Source organism: Engystomops pustulosus, chromosome 1, assembly GCF_040894005.1.
Source record: "Engystomops pustulosus chromosome 1, aEngPut4.maternal, whole genome shotgun sequence".
In the NCBI taxonomy this organism is placed as follows: domain Eukaryota; kingdom Metazoa; phylum Chordata; class Amphibia; order Anura; family Leptodactylidae; genus Engystomops; species Engystomops pustulosus.
The window spans coordinates 218,172,163-218,189,220 of NC_092411.1; the positions used below are offsets into that span (position 1 = coordinate 218,172,163).

Sequence of the window (17,058 nt, forward strand, 5' to 3'; positions counted from 1 at the left end):
TGTGAAACAAATCAATACTTGGACCCAGCAGTCTACAATGACATTATAATGTATTACACTATAACCGGGCTGCACACTCCAGTGCCGGCTGCAATCACATACCTTGAGTCACATGAATAAATGAAAAGGTCTTGTATGACAATCTTGTTGGTAACATAAGAGGTCAGGAGAGCTATCAAACAGTACTAGGCTTACTACTTACAATCTTCTGAGAAGAGATATCACAGCGTAGAAAGTCTCGGTAAAGATTGCTACATCTTTATATGCTAATAAGAGCTTGGATCCCTTGGGTCTCATCAACGGTGCTGATCTTCGGACAGGCACTCAACATCTGTTTGCTTACATCATATTTCATAATGCCTCTGTGGAGCTAAGTAATCTGTACTATTAGGGTTAAAAGCCTCTTACTGTCAAACAGATACCTATGTGTAGTGTTGCTTATTTGGAGTATGCACATTTACATTTTTACCTTTCTTCATTTGAATCCGTACTGTTCACATGAATGTACATAATCTGCCTTTTCGTGGATATGAAGATGTTTTGAGCCCACTTTGAATGTAAAAATCCTGCATTGAAGCCAATTATCCTAAAGTGTAATACAACTTTCAGCCACTAGATGGGAGAAGCAGCTCAAAAACAGAATGTGACTCTTATTTGTGCTTTTTAAAAATGACTTCCTATAACAGCTGCATATTAATGCAATTTCTGAAGTAATACAGAAATCACTTGTATATGTCACAGAGCTGTCAACTCAACCAGGCTATTGGCTTCTTTTTTTTTAATAAAGAATCCTAGATATATATATGTTATTTTATCATCAGCTATCTTCTCTCTAATGTACCAACATGATACATTGTGGAAAAAAACAAACATGAACCACTGACTACCATCCATGGGGTTCAATCTGCAGCAGTTTCTAGTTTACATTTAATATCCGACGAGCCAGATTTTATGGCGCTTTATTAAACTTTCATGAAATGCATTTAAAGCTGAGCAATATCTCATTTAACATGCTGAGTAATTATAGCCCTTTAAGAGATCTTTTCAAGGGATTTTACAATCCTAAACCTTCCTAATCCACTTGCAGCAATAAAATCTGTGTAATGTGACAGCTCTAAGGAAGTATCCATCTTTAACAAAGATATGAGGCTGAGCCCAGAAAGCTTTGCCATAAGATGTCTGTTCTCAAGGATATTTGCTCACATTTACTAAAACCTGTGCACTGCGTGCAGTTTGCTTGTGTGTAGTTCAGTGTGCACCAGATTCCGGATTTCCGGTGCACGTTCTTCATACATCTGGCGCTCCCTGTACTGCTTCGATAGAGTGCACCAACTTTATTTTGGTGCACCTTTAAAGGAAACCTACCATTTCAAATGGTAGGTTTAAGCTGTAAACACCGAGCACCAGCTCAGGGTGAGCTGGTGCTGGTGCTTAGTTTCGTTAGTGTTAAAACCGCGGTATCGCGGTTTTAACACTTTTTAAACTTTATAGCATAAACTGCTTCGGCGCTGCGTGCGCACGATCGTGCGCGCGCCTACATAGGAAATGCCGCAGGCGTTGCGCGTGCACGGTCGCGCGCAGTGCCGAAGCGGCTTCTGCTATAAAGTTTAAAAAGTGTTAAAACCGCGATACCGCTGTTTTAACACTAACGAAACTAAGCACCGGCACCAGCTCACCCTGAGCTGGTGCTCGGTGTTTACAGCTTAAACCTACCATTTGAAATGGTAGGTTTCCTTTAACATGTGGCGTGTGACACACTTCTGTCAGACTTTGCATGATAAATCTAGCGCACCGTCCGAATGAGCACTGGAATGCCCACATGAAGAATAGTGCAGTCTCGCCACAAAACGGTTGCGTGCGGCACAGATCTGGTGCAGACACTTTATAAATACCTGTGCAAGGATTTGTACTGAAAAGTCCGACAGAAAACTAGTAATTGTGGGTCATTGTATCTGTATATAACACAGCACATAACTACTTAGATGTCTTTGGTTGTGGTGCCAACTTTCTTATGTTTCTTATAATGTAGGGGGAATGTCCTCCGGACCAGTCTGGACACTGGAGATGCAAAAGAGAGACAGGAAAAACAGGTGAATTTCATTGGACATAAAAGTGCACATATTATTATAGAGCAGAGAATGTTGGTTCTACATAATCTACCTTTGTCTATAGTTTATGACACTCAGTTTATCCTTGTACAGCACAAAAGTGACACTCACTGCAGCACACGTGAAAGTTTGCATGCCAAACATATTTCTACACCAGGCGCATCGCAGCTCGGCCGGCAGGTACATAAATAGGCAGGAGGGGCAGGGATTTTATCATGTGATAAGTCTGCCCCATGGTGTATATTGTGAGCCCTGGGGCTGGGTCACCAGTAGGAATGCAAATGGATTAGGCTAAGTCCACACTAACTGTCCAAACCACAGTTCCTTAAAGAATCAACTAAAAATAGGGAACTGATAACTGCCTAACTGACCCTAACGGATGACACAACATTTACATAGATTTCAATGAAATTTTTAATTGATATGTTAAACCTCCGTTCTTTACTTTTTTTTTATAACAGAAAAACAGTATAATTTAACAGTATAATTTACAAGTAGACATGTGCACATGGTCAAAAGATCCGAGTTACCAGAATCCCAAATGGTACAATGGAACAAAGGCCTGCAGCACTCCAAAAGTAGTCTGAACCATTAGTGGTTAACTTTATTCATCTTTCTGTGGGTCGAAACATTGCATCAAACCACCGATGAAGAAAGTTAACCACTAATGGATTGAACTACATTTGGAGTGCTGCTGGTCTTTCTTCCTAATTGTACTGTACAGCAAAATTGGGGGCAAACGAATAATAAAGTGTACTTACCCTGCTCCAGCTCCCAATTCCAGCAACACAGCAGCCTCCGGTACCCGGCACCACTGGCTGGGCCAGCAGTATCAGGGGCCATTGGACAGACTGAAAAAAACCCCTTCATATCATCATATATAAAGTAATGAATAATTGAATAATATATTGAATATATATTTCCTATTAGGTAAATACCTATGGCTTCTAATATGGGCTTGCTGTGGCCTTCATGTATCAAGCATTATAAATCTTTGTTACAGGATAGAGGAATTGCATTGAGTAACAGGGGATAGAGGAACAGTTAGAATGCGGTGGCCATAGATAACAGAAAGGTAAAAGGTAAAGGAAGGTATAAAACATCCTTTATCTTTTATGTTTTTATTATCCTGCTTATAATACGATTTGGTCTTAAGACCAGTTTCAAGCTTGTGCTGTATGTTAAGTGAGTTTTGTATTATATACTACTATTTGTCTACATAGTGAATATTTCCTGAATTAATGAACTGAAAGGGAAGTTTTCATATAGTTTACCTACAGAATAACTACAACATGGGATGGCAAGTCAGTATTACATGAGCCAGTGACAATCACTTTCAAGTCGCATCAAGATGGGTTGCTCATGGAGGTTAATGCCTTGTTCTTTGATGACCCAAAAGCACCAAATGGGAAACCGGGGGAACCTTTTAATGGTCTTTGGGATTATGAAGGTAAGCTGCATTATGTATTTACAAATAATGGGAGACATATACAAACTAGGACATAATAGAGCAATAACATTGTCATATGAAACAACAGTAGTGAGGGTCCTGCTCTCAAAAGCTTACAATCCGCGAGGTTATAAAAATCATGTATAATATAGAAGTCTAGTAGAGAAAAAGACAGCGTGATACCAGGTTTTATACCATATACACATAGTATTGTTTTACCGATATATATTGATATTTTGTTGTTTGTTATCTTATTGTGTCTTCTTAGTATATAAAAAGGGATTTACTACTTACTACAAAATACTGTACCAGATTGACAATCTTTTTTACAGACACTGAATACATTTGTATTTGTAAGCGCAGTTTTATGTAGAATTTTTTAGTCAGATTTTTCTTTATTCTGTCAAAGCATCATCTGTACATTTTCTGTCTAATATCAATTGAGCAACAAAAGCAAACAATTGGAAACTGAGAATCTGTAATCTTTGTATCATATGTTCCCAGATAATAGACCTTATTATGATATTTTCTCTACTATTTTTGGTGAACCATTGTCTTGTGGTTGACCACACTTTTTAGTCATGCCTAAGCATTTCTGAGCTGTTTTAAAGGCATCATTCATATTGGCTACATCTTGCTTAAGGACATAGTTATCTTCTAGATATTATTGATGGATGCCACTGGCAGAGACTGATGAGAAAGTCAATAACTCCAATGGCCTAAGATGTCACCTTTACTGTCTGGATCATTTCTCCGTCGTGAAGACTATTATCCCTTTATCTTCATAAGGAAAATATCTAAAGAACAGCGTGCTAAAAATGTGTCAGTCTAGGAACTGTGGGCATCTCCGTGAGGCATTACTTTTTCTTGCTATGAAAACAAAGGATTTTTACAAAAATGGCTTCTTCCCATGTGTCACTTAAGCTCCATCAAACTAATAAATCTTCATTTTTCTTCCTTTTACTTGCAGTGGTTGAATCTTTTTTTCTGAACAGCGAGACCACTCAATATCTGGAAGTAGAGCTGTGCCCGTAAGTACATTTCTGTCTTTGTATAAAATCATTTTTAAGTGATGAAAACAATGACTTAAAGCCGACAGCACTGAACTGTGAATGCTATAGACATTTAGCAATGGAGCAGGTACAACATTGACTGTAAATGTACAGAGTTTCTATAAACTGTTAAGCTTTGACAGCCCTGACCCTTTGTCAATGTAAGTCATAAAAAATGGCTCTATTTTACACTGTCAGTGAAACTCAGCCAAGAGGGAAGCATTTTGGATTAAGACATGTTTTAGTTGGCTGATGTACAAGCGAGCGTGAAGTCTTTAAATCTTGCTACCGAGAAAGACTCTGAATGACATATACACACTTTTTTATCCACACGCAGCAATGTCTTTGGCAGCCAACCGTTGTAAATGTAGGGAAACTGATAGTGAATTTGAGCAAGACATACTATCCCTAGTGTGTCTCCAGTATCGGTACGGTTACCCCTGTGTAACTTCTTTCCTTAGTCTAATCTGTACATTCTGCTTTTGTTATATTTGGACATTGCTAAACTTTGTCCAGGGCCATAGCTAAAGTCTCATGGGTCGTATGTAAGCAACATACTGGAGCCCCCTTCCCAGTGCAATATCTTCATTGCCATACTCATAACTTATAGTTGTATCACTGACAGTGTTCCCTATGGGGCTTTGTATCTAGTTAGTGGAGCGTCTGGACACTGGGATCTGGACACTGTTCTCTTTCATCTGACCAGTGGAGAACTACATAAAAAAGAATAACATACTCTGCTCTGTTAGCAATGTGGCCAACTGTATTAAAGATCATCCATTTCTAGGACATTGTACATTGTACATACCTAGTAGTCTGGATCTGGGTGAAGAGTTCATGTCTATGTCTTTGGTGACCGAGGGTTCAATGTGTGTGTGTACTTGGTTATCTATACAAGGCAGTAAATAAGTTTATAAGAGGACTGAACAGTCATATGAAGAAGTTTAACGTCAGCATAGCAACATATTTTGCCTGCTATGGGTGCGTTCAAATTTAATAGTTGCTATATTTTTTTATCCCGGTGCTAAAACTGATGCTAAATACTGCCCCAGCACCCAGCTTACACAGGCAATTGCCGCGGCCCAAGGGTGTTAGAGGGGCTCACTCCTCACTCCCCTGCTGTGGCGCTCCCCACTGTACACGACGGCATGAAGTCGACACACATTTATGTCATCACATGATGTGTGGTGGCTTCAGAGCTGGTGCATACAGCGGACATGTCGAAGAAAGAAGGCAGCTGTTGGCACTGCTTCAGGGGAGCGAGAAAAGGTGAGAAAATGTTTTATTTTCCCAGATTGGGGGGAACAGTGTGGCTACTTGGGGGGTGGGGGGTGAGAACAGTGTTTGCACTGGGGGGGACAGTGTGGCTTATGAGGGGGGTGAGGACAGTGTGGTTAATGAGGGGGGGGGGGACAGTGTGACTACAGGGGGGGTGGGGTGTTTGGGCGGTGGGACATGAGTTTACTGAAAAGGGTCCACTAAGACTCTGTTGCCCAGGGGCTTACTTGAACCTGGAGCCGACCCTATTTATCTATGTAGTAATCTTGGTTCTGGTACTGTGTCTATGAATGAGGCTTGATTCTGGTTCTGTATCTATGTAGTAAATTTGGTTTTTGTACTGTATCCATGTAGTATGTTTGGTGGCAGGGTTTTGGTACTGTATCCATGTAGTATGTTTGGTGGCAGGGTTTTGGTACTGTATCCATGTAGTATGTTTGGTGGCAGGGTTTTGGCACTGTATCCATGTAGTATGTTTGGTGGCAGGGTTTTGGTACTGTATCCATGTAGTATGTTTGGTGGCAGGGTTTTGGTACTGTATCCATGTAGTATGTTTGGTGGCAGGGTTTTGGCACTGTGTCCATGTAGTCAGTTTGTTTGTGGCTCCTTATCTGTAAAGTTAGTATTGAATCATTTTAAATATTAAGATGGTGGGGACCCTCCAATGCTCTGATAGCGCACGGTCCATAAGCAACCCAATACTGTGAGGGGTGTGAGCAGTTTTTTTTTATGAATTTAACACAATGGGGGAGATTTATCAATTGTGTTATTATAAAATGACAGCTGAGCTCTGATTGGTTGCCATGAGCAACTAGAAGGCTTTTATGCAGCATCAGCTACAAATAACACAGCTCTATAGCTGTAACATTCTTCATAGTGCTACATATTCATCTGACAGATCTACTTTAATCTTTGTGCGTTTTATCACTTACTGTGGTTGCCCTTACATAAAACACATTTTATTTACTTTCTACTTGTGTACATTGCATGGGGGATGAAGTGTTAGTTATAATAAAGCAGCTTTACGCACTGTGTTATGACCCCAGAGAACACTGTTGGTTTCTATGCACTTTATTGTTAACACTAAGTCCATTCATATCAGTTTTCTAGTGTATGTGCAATGTGGGATATGTTTTATGAAAATCTTGGCTTCTGTTCATTTATTTAGCAGCAGCCTCTGGCAAATCTCCAGGCTAATATGCATAACAAAACCTAAAGCATAAAAAGACATTTTAGGCCTCTAGAGACCTAGCTAAACATGTTTGGCAATCTGTTACTGGACAGTTATCACTTTCAGTGACACCAAACTGCATATTTACTTGTCAGAATAATGTCCAGCCGTAGCCACTCATAGTGTCATCACATTTACCCCTTGTGACACTTCCAAAGCACTCCTAGATTTAACTTTGTGTCATGTTCCTCAAACCATTTGTGAGAACTTTTGAAGTGTTTTGGGGTGCATTGTGCTGCCTTTGAGGAATGCCATATACATGATGGGATATACTTTATCCGTAGTAATAATTAGGTACTTTAGATGGGGCCTGGTCATGAATGTCTGATCTTCATTCCTGCAAGATTATAGTAATATTGAAACATTCTTTTTTGTAGCTTTGTACTGTTTTGTTCTGACATCTTTGTATCATGGACTTTTTCATCTGTGGCATTCAACCTTTGATCCACATGCACATAGGCCTTGGTTGTATATGACTATGAAAACAGTTCTCCTGCCTTGGACCACTTTTTGCATGTCATAATCACTACAGACCTGCTATTTTGGTCATACCCAGTCATCTGCATATTACAGTTTGGTTGTGGAATGGAATGAATCACATTCTGCACATTCCAATCTCTTTGAAGCAGGGCAGTTTCTATGTCACTTCTATGTCATTTTTTTATCCTCAAAATTACAGATACATGCATGTAGACACACATGCAGACACATGCACACACCGACACATGCACGTAGACACACATGCAGGCAAAAGCATGCTGTCACACGTACAAACACACATGCAGACACAAGCATGCTGTCACACATACACTTACACACACATGTAGACACAAGCATGCTGTCACATACACTTACACACACATGCAGACACAAGCATGCTGTCACACGTACACACACACACACACACGCAGACACAAGCATGCTGTCACATACACTTACACACACGCAGACACAAGAATGCTGTCACCCACACATACACACACATGTAGACACAAGCATGCTGTCACACATACATGTACACACATGCAGACACAAGCATGCTGTCACCCACATGTACATACACATGTAGACACAAGCATGTTGTCACACATACACGTACACACATGCAGACACAAGCATGCTGTCACACATACATACACACACATGCAGACACAAGCATGCTGTCACACATACATACACACACATGCAGACACAAGCATGCTGTCACCCACACTTACACACACACATTCAGACACAAGCATGCTGTCACACATACACATACACACATGCAGACACAAGCATGCTGTCACACATGTATGCACACACACTTGCTGACACATGCATGACGTCCATGTTATCCACTTCATTTGTCATTGGGTTTATTGTTTTGGCTAATTGATGTTATATTTTGAATGTAAACACACAGACCGTCACTCACAATATATTATTTCATGCCCCTGGAATTATGCTCTCACATATAGTGACAGATCTAGTGACAAATTATAGTGCCCCAGCTGTGTACATCAGGACTCTTTTGTAGTTAGACCGTTTTAAGATACAATAAGCAAATGGGAATTGATGTGTTATACTTATAGATTGTTATGGGTTATTGCTGTGGTAGTTATGACCAGGGGTGTATCTGTAGCTAGGCCCTCAAGGTTCGGGGGCCTGTGATACCCGTGTCATGGGCAATCATCATTTGTCTTTACAAAATCTTCTATATGGGAACCCACCAGAGAGGAGAAGGGAGTGAGGTTAATAATTTTATGCAGTCCACGACTGCCGAGCATACAACGAATCCCTCTCCTCCTAGCACGCAAAGGGGAGGAGGAAGCATGGTCTGCCCCTGCCAGGAACCTGTTTGCTTGCTGTCTGGTAACCTGACCCGCCGGGGCAACGACTTTAACCAGTAGAGAGCAAGGTGGAGATGAAGACTGCCGCCAACACAGTGAAGATACATCTTCTGATAAGTATGCAGCTGTATATATGTGTGTGTACCTATGGAGTGTATGTGTGTGTATCTGGTGCATCTCAATGTGTATATGTTGTATGTTTGTTTATGTATATGCTGTATGGCTGTGTATATGATATATGGTATGTATGATGACTATATACTGTATGTGTGTAAAGTATGCATATGCAGTATGTGTATATAGAGTGTGTATATACTGTTAGTCCAAGCATATTATGTATATATACTAAATGTGCAAATAGAAAGTCCGGGCAGCACGTGCAAACAACTGTGGGTGCAAGCTAATTAGGATTGGGTAAACTATCCTCCTTTCTATTTTCTATTTTTTATATACTAAATGTGTTTATAATTTATATGTACTATTTAGTTTGGGGGACATGGATCATATGCTGGTGCTAAGTGCTCCAAAGTATGATGCTATTCCTGCCCCCAGCGCTAGCCGCCGGAGCTCTTCTAGACCATGTCAGATCTGGTGTAGCATTGCACCATAGCCTGCACCTGAACGGACATAGGCTATTGGAACTGCACAGGCTTTTAGCAGCATCGCCCTGCGCCAACCCACAGCATGTGGCATAGAGGGGGAAGAAGTCTCAGTTGCTTGTGCCCAGTGTATGATAGCCCTGCCGCCCCTCCGGCACAGCCAGATACATCAAGAAGCTTAGGCCTCTTGATATACCTGGTGGGTGGCTGCGGGTGGCTAAGTCCTTTTGAGTTTTTATATAATGTATATAGGAGTGTGTATATATATGCATATGAGTTTATACATGTGTGTTTGTGTGTAAGAGTGTATTAATGTGTGTAGAACTTTGTGTGTGTATATTTGAGTGCATAAATGTGTGTGATTTTGCAAATGTATATATTTTTAAGGGGAAGGGGCCCTATGCAGAAATCTTCTATAGGGCCTAGACTCTCCTAGTTACACCCCTGGTTATGCCTCAGTACACTGAGTGGAATGGATTTTTATTGTTGGCTGTTTCTGTTCCAAATCTGGTGATTTTTGACTGTGCACTTAGGGGAGGTAAGCAGGCTTAAAATCCCATTTTTTTCTCATAAACAAACTTGACAAAGCATTGTATTTGAAATGTTAACAGAAATTTGAATGACCAAAGATTCTCTAATTTTTCTGCCTCAATTTCCTACTCTTTAGAACCTACTCCTTAGGTTTAAAGGGAACCTGTCACCAGGGACCTCATGGGATTGGTTTTTCCCCATATGTTGTACTTAATTTTAGTAGTAAATGTTGGCTGATAAGTTTTGCGTTTATTTACAAAAAAATTATTTACAAATTTCTTGAAAAATTTGGCATTTTGCGAAATTCAAAATCATCGCGTTTTCAGGCAGATATATTTAGCATTAAAACCACCCTACATAATCAACCCAACCCACAGTTTTTAGGAAGATTGTTAACCCCTTGAGATCTTCATAGTAATTGAATCAAAATGGAGGTGAAATTTCGAATGGTCAAATTTTGTCCGTTATATGTTTTTTTAGCCTTAAAATGTACACATTTCCAAAAGATAAAAAGAGCAAACACGTCTTATAATTTGTTATGCAATTTCACCCTAGTACAAAGACCCCCCCACATGTGGTCGTTACTTGTTTTATGGACGCACAGCGAGGCGCAGGAGGGAAGGAGGGACCTGCAACTTCCCGGATTTTAGTTTTATGTTTTACTTAATTTGCCAACTAAAACCCTAATGTGTAGAAAAATCTATCATTTTTGCATTGCCGTCTTCCAAGTGGCATAACATTTTTACTTTTTTGTCTATGGAGCTGGTTGGTGGCTTGTTTTTTTGCGGGACATGTACTTTGCAACAGTATCATTCTGGAGTACATATGTTTTTTATCACTTTTTATTGCATTTTTAAATCAGAATTTTTAACAGTTTTTTTTAAATTTATGGCAGTCATTGCACGGGTTTAATGATAAATTACTTTTATTCTATGGTTTGCTGCGGACGCGTTGATGCTAAATATGTGGGTTTTGTGTTATGATTTAGACTTTTTTGTGCATTATATGTCTATGTGTTTTGGGGCTTATGGGCATTTTTATTGATTTATTAATTTATTTTTCATTGAATAACATTTTTTTAAAACTTTTTTATTAGTTCCACCATGGGACATGAACAAGCAATCATCAGATATGACTAAGGACTGATTCAATGTTTTGTCCGAAACGCGTCACCATTTGCATTTTTTAATGATGTTTTGTAGTTTTTAAAGTTTTTTGATGAATTTAATAAACTAACCAAAAATTTTTTTAACCTTTCACCAGTGCGGATAGAGTGGATATTTTTCCTTTTTCAATCATCTGATTGCTTGTTCATGATAATACTCTGCAATACTGATGTATATATGCATATGCATACGCTGACACTGTGCCTTTAAGATGATGTCATAGACGCCATCTTAATGGCACTGCCTTCAGGCAGCCCTGGGGTCCCGATTGGAGCCCAGGACTCCCATAGCAACGATCGGCGGCCCCCAAAGGCAAGTTAAATGGCGCTGTCGCGCTGACGGTGGCATTTAATAGGTTAAACACCCGCAATTGGAGCCCACTTCGAATGCAGATTACCTCTGACACCCCGCAACTCCCAATGCCGGTTCAGAGCTCCGGTGCAGAGCCGAACCAACATCGGCTCAGCGCCGTACTAGTACAGCGCTGAGCCCTATGGGGTTAAAAAACATGTGCCTCGTCTGTGCTGCTCAATTACCCCACTGTGAGCTCTGTCCATGTGTGAGTGAAGGAGCAGAAGGGAGGATTGTTTAAGTTTTATTTCATTTTTTCTAAGTATTAAGTGTTCAGTATTTTCAATTTAAGTATAAAATATATCCAATAAAAACATTTTGAAGAACAAAAAGCAGCAACATCACCCCATGGAAGGAGGACTGAAAAAATATTCCTGTAAACATGCAGTAGTACGATATAAACCCATAAAGTGCATAAATAAGCTATTTTTTTTAGTCTGCTAATTATGAGCTTGTCAATATACCAAATAAACAGACCACAGCAAAATAATAAGTGCTTTGCCTGTGGCTTCTTCTGCCGATAATGCTATGTAAACTGGTTTCGAAGGTAACTAAAGAGAAACATCAATGGGGACAAAGTTACCTTACACTGAAATGATATTGCAAAAATAAATCAAGCCACCAATAATGAATAATTTATCTAGGGTGTCTGTATAATACTCAGTTTTCCCTGCAGAAAAGTCAAGACTTATAATATCAGACTGACTGAAAGGCTGCAAAACTGATGGCGTACCATGATACATTATCAGGATTTACACCTTTAGTTACTAAAATATCCAGGCAGGGGTATAACCCATTCACTGGTAAAACCAGTGATGGTCCACAGTCATGGATTTCAAAGATTGTCAAAGGATGAATGTTTAGGTGATTTTGCTTTTAAAGGGCCCAAAGTTTTTTTATATTTATGTAAATTAGCTATTCCTCTACCCGGTGGCCAATTCTGGAGATGCACAGGTTTTCCTCTATTTACATCCACTACCACCCCTTCACACAAACATCCCAGGAAGAAAAAGGATATAGAAAGGGGAAGACAGCAGGTACATCCACAGCAATGATGTACGTAGAGGAATGGCGTGTTTGGAAAGCTAATAAAGTACTCTATGCAGTACCATTGGGAGTCGGTCCCTTAAGGTAATGGTTAGATATCTTTGTAACACTTCATCTGGAAGTGAGGATTGCTTTTATACTTGGATTGCCAAGATATTGACATATGGTGGAGGTCACTTGAGCATCAATAGGACAGGGCAATGAGGCTGTCCTACTAAATGACTCCTCCTTTTTATAACTCCATGCTGGCTATGGGACATGCTTTTCACATGTACTCACTGAATGAATTTAGGTTAGAGTGTTCTATTGTAATTTTTAGATGTCCATTACTGTCAGTGGCATTTGAATCCATTTTCATACAATGCAATGAACATTTCAGGCTATTTTAATCTTTTATTCACTGTTATACGTCCATGTTATTGTAGGCACGGGCAGCATCTGGTTCTACTACTCTCTGGCGTTGGAAATGCTTTTAAAGTAAGTATGCATGCAACTATTTGCAATGATTACAGATGGAAAAAAAACATATCCAAAGGAATCATGTTTAGTAAACAAAGGCGAGCATTGGCGCTGACATTTCAACCTGGCATTATCACACTGTGAATGTCATAGGAGACCCTGATTCATAATCGCTTATGAATTACCAGTTCCCTAAAACTGGAATCTGCCGTCTCCGAATACACATTTCTAAGAGGGAGATAATTCAAAGGGACATTAGTACTGCTCCTTCACGGGGGAAGCAATGATCAGCCAGGTTTACTTACTACACCTCCTTCCCACTGGCAAAAAACATGAGATGCATCCAGGTCACACGTATTTGTCATGTAGCAAACTCATATGAGAGCGGTCTGTGGCAAGTATGCTTAGTGTCTTTTTTAGTGTCTATGTTATAATCTAGTTAATTCATTAATGGAAACCTGTCAGCAGAAATGAACCAAATAAACCAATACCTAACTTTATATATATACACTGCCCCTCATGAATTTTATATATTCCCCCCCCCCTTCATGAATTTAGATAACGGGCTCTTTCATTATATACCCAGCTGCACCACCCCATGAATTGTACAGTTTATAGTAACCCCCCTGCACGAATTTAGATAATGGCCCCCCTCATTATATACACTGACCCCCTTCATGAATTGTATATACTGCCCCTTTATGAATTTAGATAATGGGCCCCCTCATTATATATACCAGCCTTCCTCTCTTTTGAAAAAGAAAAATCATACTCACCTGCCTTGTCCTTGCCACCAGGTGTCAAAGGATGTGTGGCTGTGTGATGACGCCATGACACGGCCGTGCATCCGGGTTCAGAGTGTGACGTGTGCTAGGAAAGGTCCCAGCTACATCATACTCACTGTCTGCAGCCTGTGGTGATAGTACTTGAGCGGCCGGTTTCATTTATACACCCATACGTACAGCATATAAACATAATGGGGCTTATAATGGGGACAGGGACTTAAAAGTGGGTCTTTGACGCACGCGATCGTGCAACAGAAATCGGGGGGCGGGCCAACGAACGATCCGATGGATTCGGACAAATCGCAGGATTTAACTTGAAAATTGTGTCGCAAGCCAAGCACTTACATACACCTGGAAGAAGGTGAACTTCGGCGGACCTGATCAGGGAAGCGACACATGCAGGATATTGGGCGCACGCTCGTAGTAAATCGCAGCAGAGTTCATCCTCGGCGGACATTCCGGATTGGGGATCGCGCAGGGATCGGGTTAGTAAATGTTCCCCAATATATGCACACATACAGTATATAAACATCATATACGTGCATACACTATATAAAGCATATACTCGCATACATATAGTATATGCATACCATACACACATATACAGAATATGCACAAACATACACACCAGAAACATGAAAATAACATAAACACACATACATGTATGCACACGAATATACACACTGTCAGGCAATCTTCTGATCCTGGTGATGTCAGAGACAAAAATCTGACTTCATGCAGATCAGTAGCTGCAGACCAAATGCAGGAAGTAAAGGGCCTGCTGTTCTGCTGTCCCCTTCCCTTATCTTAGCTGCTGGCTCAGCTGTGTACTGTGAAACATGTGCAGTATAACATGTATATAATGGTCCACATCCTCCTTTCTTTAGTGTGGCACCTTTGGTGGCTGGACCCCTGACGCTGTGGGCCCCATAGCAACTGTTATGGCTGCTCCCGCTGTAATTATACCCCTATGGCATACATATTTGCAGATCAGTTTATAGGTAACACAATCATGTGACCCCTTGAAAGCCTGGGACAAAATTACAAAATTACACTGCGCAGACACACCATTGGATACATCAGGAGGCCTAAGCCTCTTGATGCACTTCTGCACCAGAGGGGTGGGGATTTTGTCATACGCTGGCGCAAGAGCACTGGTGTATGATAAATCTCCCCCATTGAGTTTATTGTTGCCCAAAATAATGATGCAGCAGTTAAGCATATAGCTCCCATAATATAGTAAAATAAATGTAAAATCAGAAAATAACAGTTTTAATATATTTTAACTTCCGGTTTTAATAAGTGCAAAGCAATAGTTGCACCCCTTCAAGATAGTTTCTAAAGAAACCATGATTTGCTACTGGGATTCATTGAGGAGTGTTGAAATTTGTAATAGATATTTTGCTTAAATATATCTAGCGTTTTTGCTTGGCTTTTATTAGATGTATTTTACACCATGGTCAATATTACTCAGTTACCCTCCCTCTCGGACTTGAAAAATAGATTGGGATGTCTGCACAGTTAATGTATACAAATGGCTCAACAAGAGCCTTTTAAACGACTGCTGAGCCTAAAATTGAAGTTGTCTCTGATAAAAGAGCAAAAAGTTACATCCACAAATAGTTTCAGCATGTAGAAAACTCTGAAGCTTATCCAATGAAATCCAGCTTGATCAAACAGCCTTTTGATCACATAAAACAGGCGTCGTACTGTGCAATAGTTGGTCATTTTGATGGATATCAAACTGGGAGAACAAGACTGCAGGAACATTACTGGGAAGACACTTGTTTTATAGATCAGCACTGTCATAGGGTTTTAAGGGGAATATGACAAGTCCTTGGTGTTGGATCCACACCTATTGTCAAACAGTTGGGGCTTTGGTGCTGGATAAAGTTCTCTATACCATTTGTGGGTTGTCAATGTATTCAGATGTCTCCTCATTAAAATATTGTATCAGATAGAACTGGTTGCTCAGTAAAACAGCAAACACGGACAACGATCAAGTGTCTATATACATACATATATAGTGTATGTACTGTATGTATATAGTTCTTCATTTTTGTTACATTTTCAAATAACAACACAAAACCGATGGTGCATGCAGGCCCCTTAGGCAGAATATGACCAGTCATGAAAACGGCATGATCACTCCAGCCAGTAAGGCAAACGATTTTGACAAATACAAGACATGTGACAGAAGTGACATGGAGGAGGAAATGGAATGGAGTACAGGGGCAGAACAACCTAAGCAAGGGAGAGATAGCACTAATTGCAAGTAGACACAGTATGCCTAAGAGTGTTGAAACACTTTCCAGTAGAACCATGAATTCTGGAATTTATCTTGATGATCCCAACGAGATGCCATAATATCCTCCATTAGCACCTGCTTAATTTTACCAAACCAGAAAGCCACTATCGGATGGACGCAGTAGCAACTGTAAGCAAGCCCAAACCATGTTAATCGAGTGTCTTACTAGACAGCAATACTATACAGATACTGGGATGTCACTAACAACTAATCAGTAAATTTGGAGCTGACCTGCAAGACAGTCGTCCAGACTTTAGCCAGCACAGTAAACTCCCAAAAAACATGTAACCTCCTCCTGACCGCAATGCAAGCTTACAGGGTGGTGGTGATAGCACGGTGTTTGGAGTGCAATAGTGAAAGATAATTTTGAAACTTAAGTCATAGACTTGATTATATATTAAACATTGTTCACTGTTAGAAGAACCTTAATTAAAATTATGTGATTTTAAGGGGATTTTCTGAAATCTTGACACATTTTAAAGAGGAAAAAGGGAACTATAACTTCTAGCTGTTATATGGTGAGCTGACGGTTACTTCTCTATTCCATCAGAACTGAAAAAATATAGTAAGACATTTCTCTAGCTTATGGCAATCAATCCGTATTCTAAGGATACAGGATTCTGTTTGATTTCTCTTCTTTGAAAGCACTTTTTACATAAGTACAAAATGTAATATCAACATACACTCCAGAGCATTTCTACTTTCACAAACATTTGGGTATTTGATTATTTTAAATTAATAATATATTAGAAGAATCAGAAGTGTAATAACTGCCTGTTCTATATTACATTGTTATATTATAGTAGTAGTCACCTATGGCCGAGAAATAGAACCAATTATATACCAATATTTTGTAAATTC

At 39.9% G+C, this 17,058-nt stretch overlaps 1 protein-coding gene across 2 annotated transcripts in view; it reads left to right on the forward strand.

Moving 5' to 3' along the window:
* Positions 1-17,058, forward strand: part of LOC140074045 (UPF0462 protein C4orf33 homolog) — a 55,284-nt gene that overhangs the window by 20,179 nt on the left and 18,047 nt on the right. For both annotated transcript variants that reach the window (XM_072119406.1, XM_072119407.1), the window contains 4 exons: positions 2,030-2,090; positions 3,378-3,558; positions 4,529-4,589; positions 13,071-13,122. In XM_072119406.1, the coding sequence (XP_071975507.1) occupies positions 2,030-2,090; positions 3,378-3,558; positions 4,529-4,589; positions 13,071-13,122 (355 nt within the window). The remainder of the gene's footprint in view (positions 1-2,029; positions 2,091-3,377; positions 3,559-4,528; positions 4,590-13,070; positions 13,123-17,058) is intronic.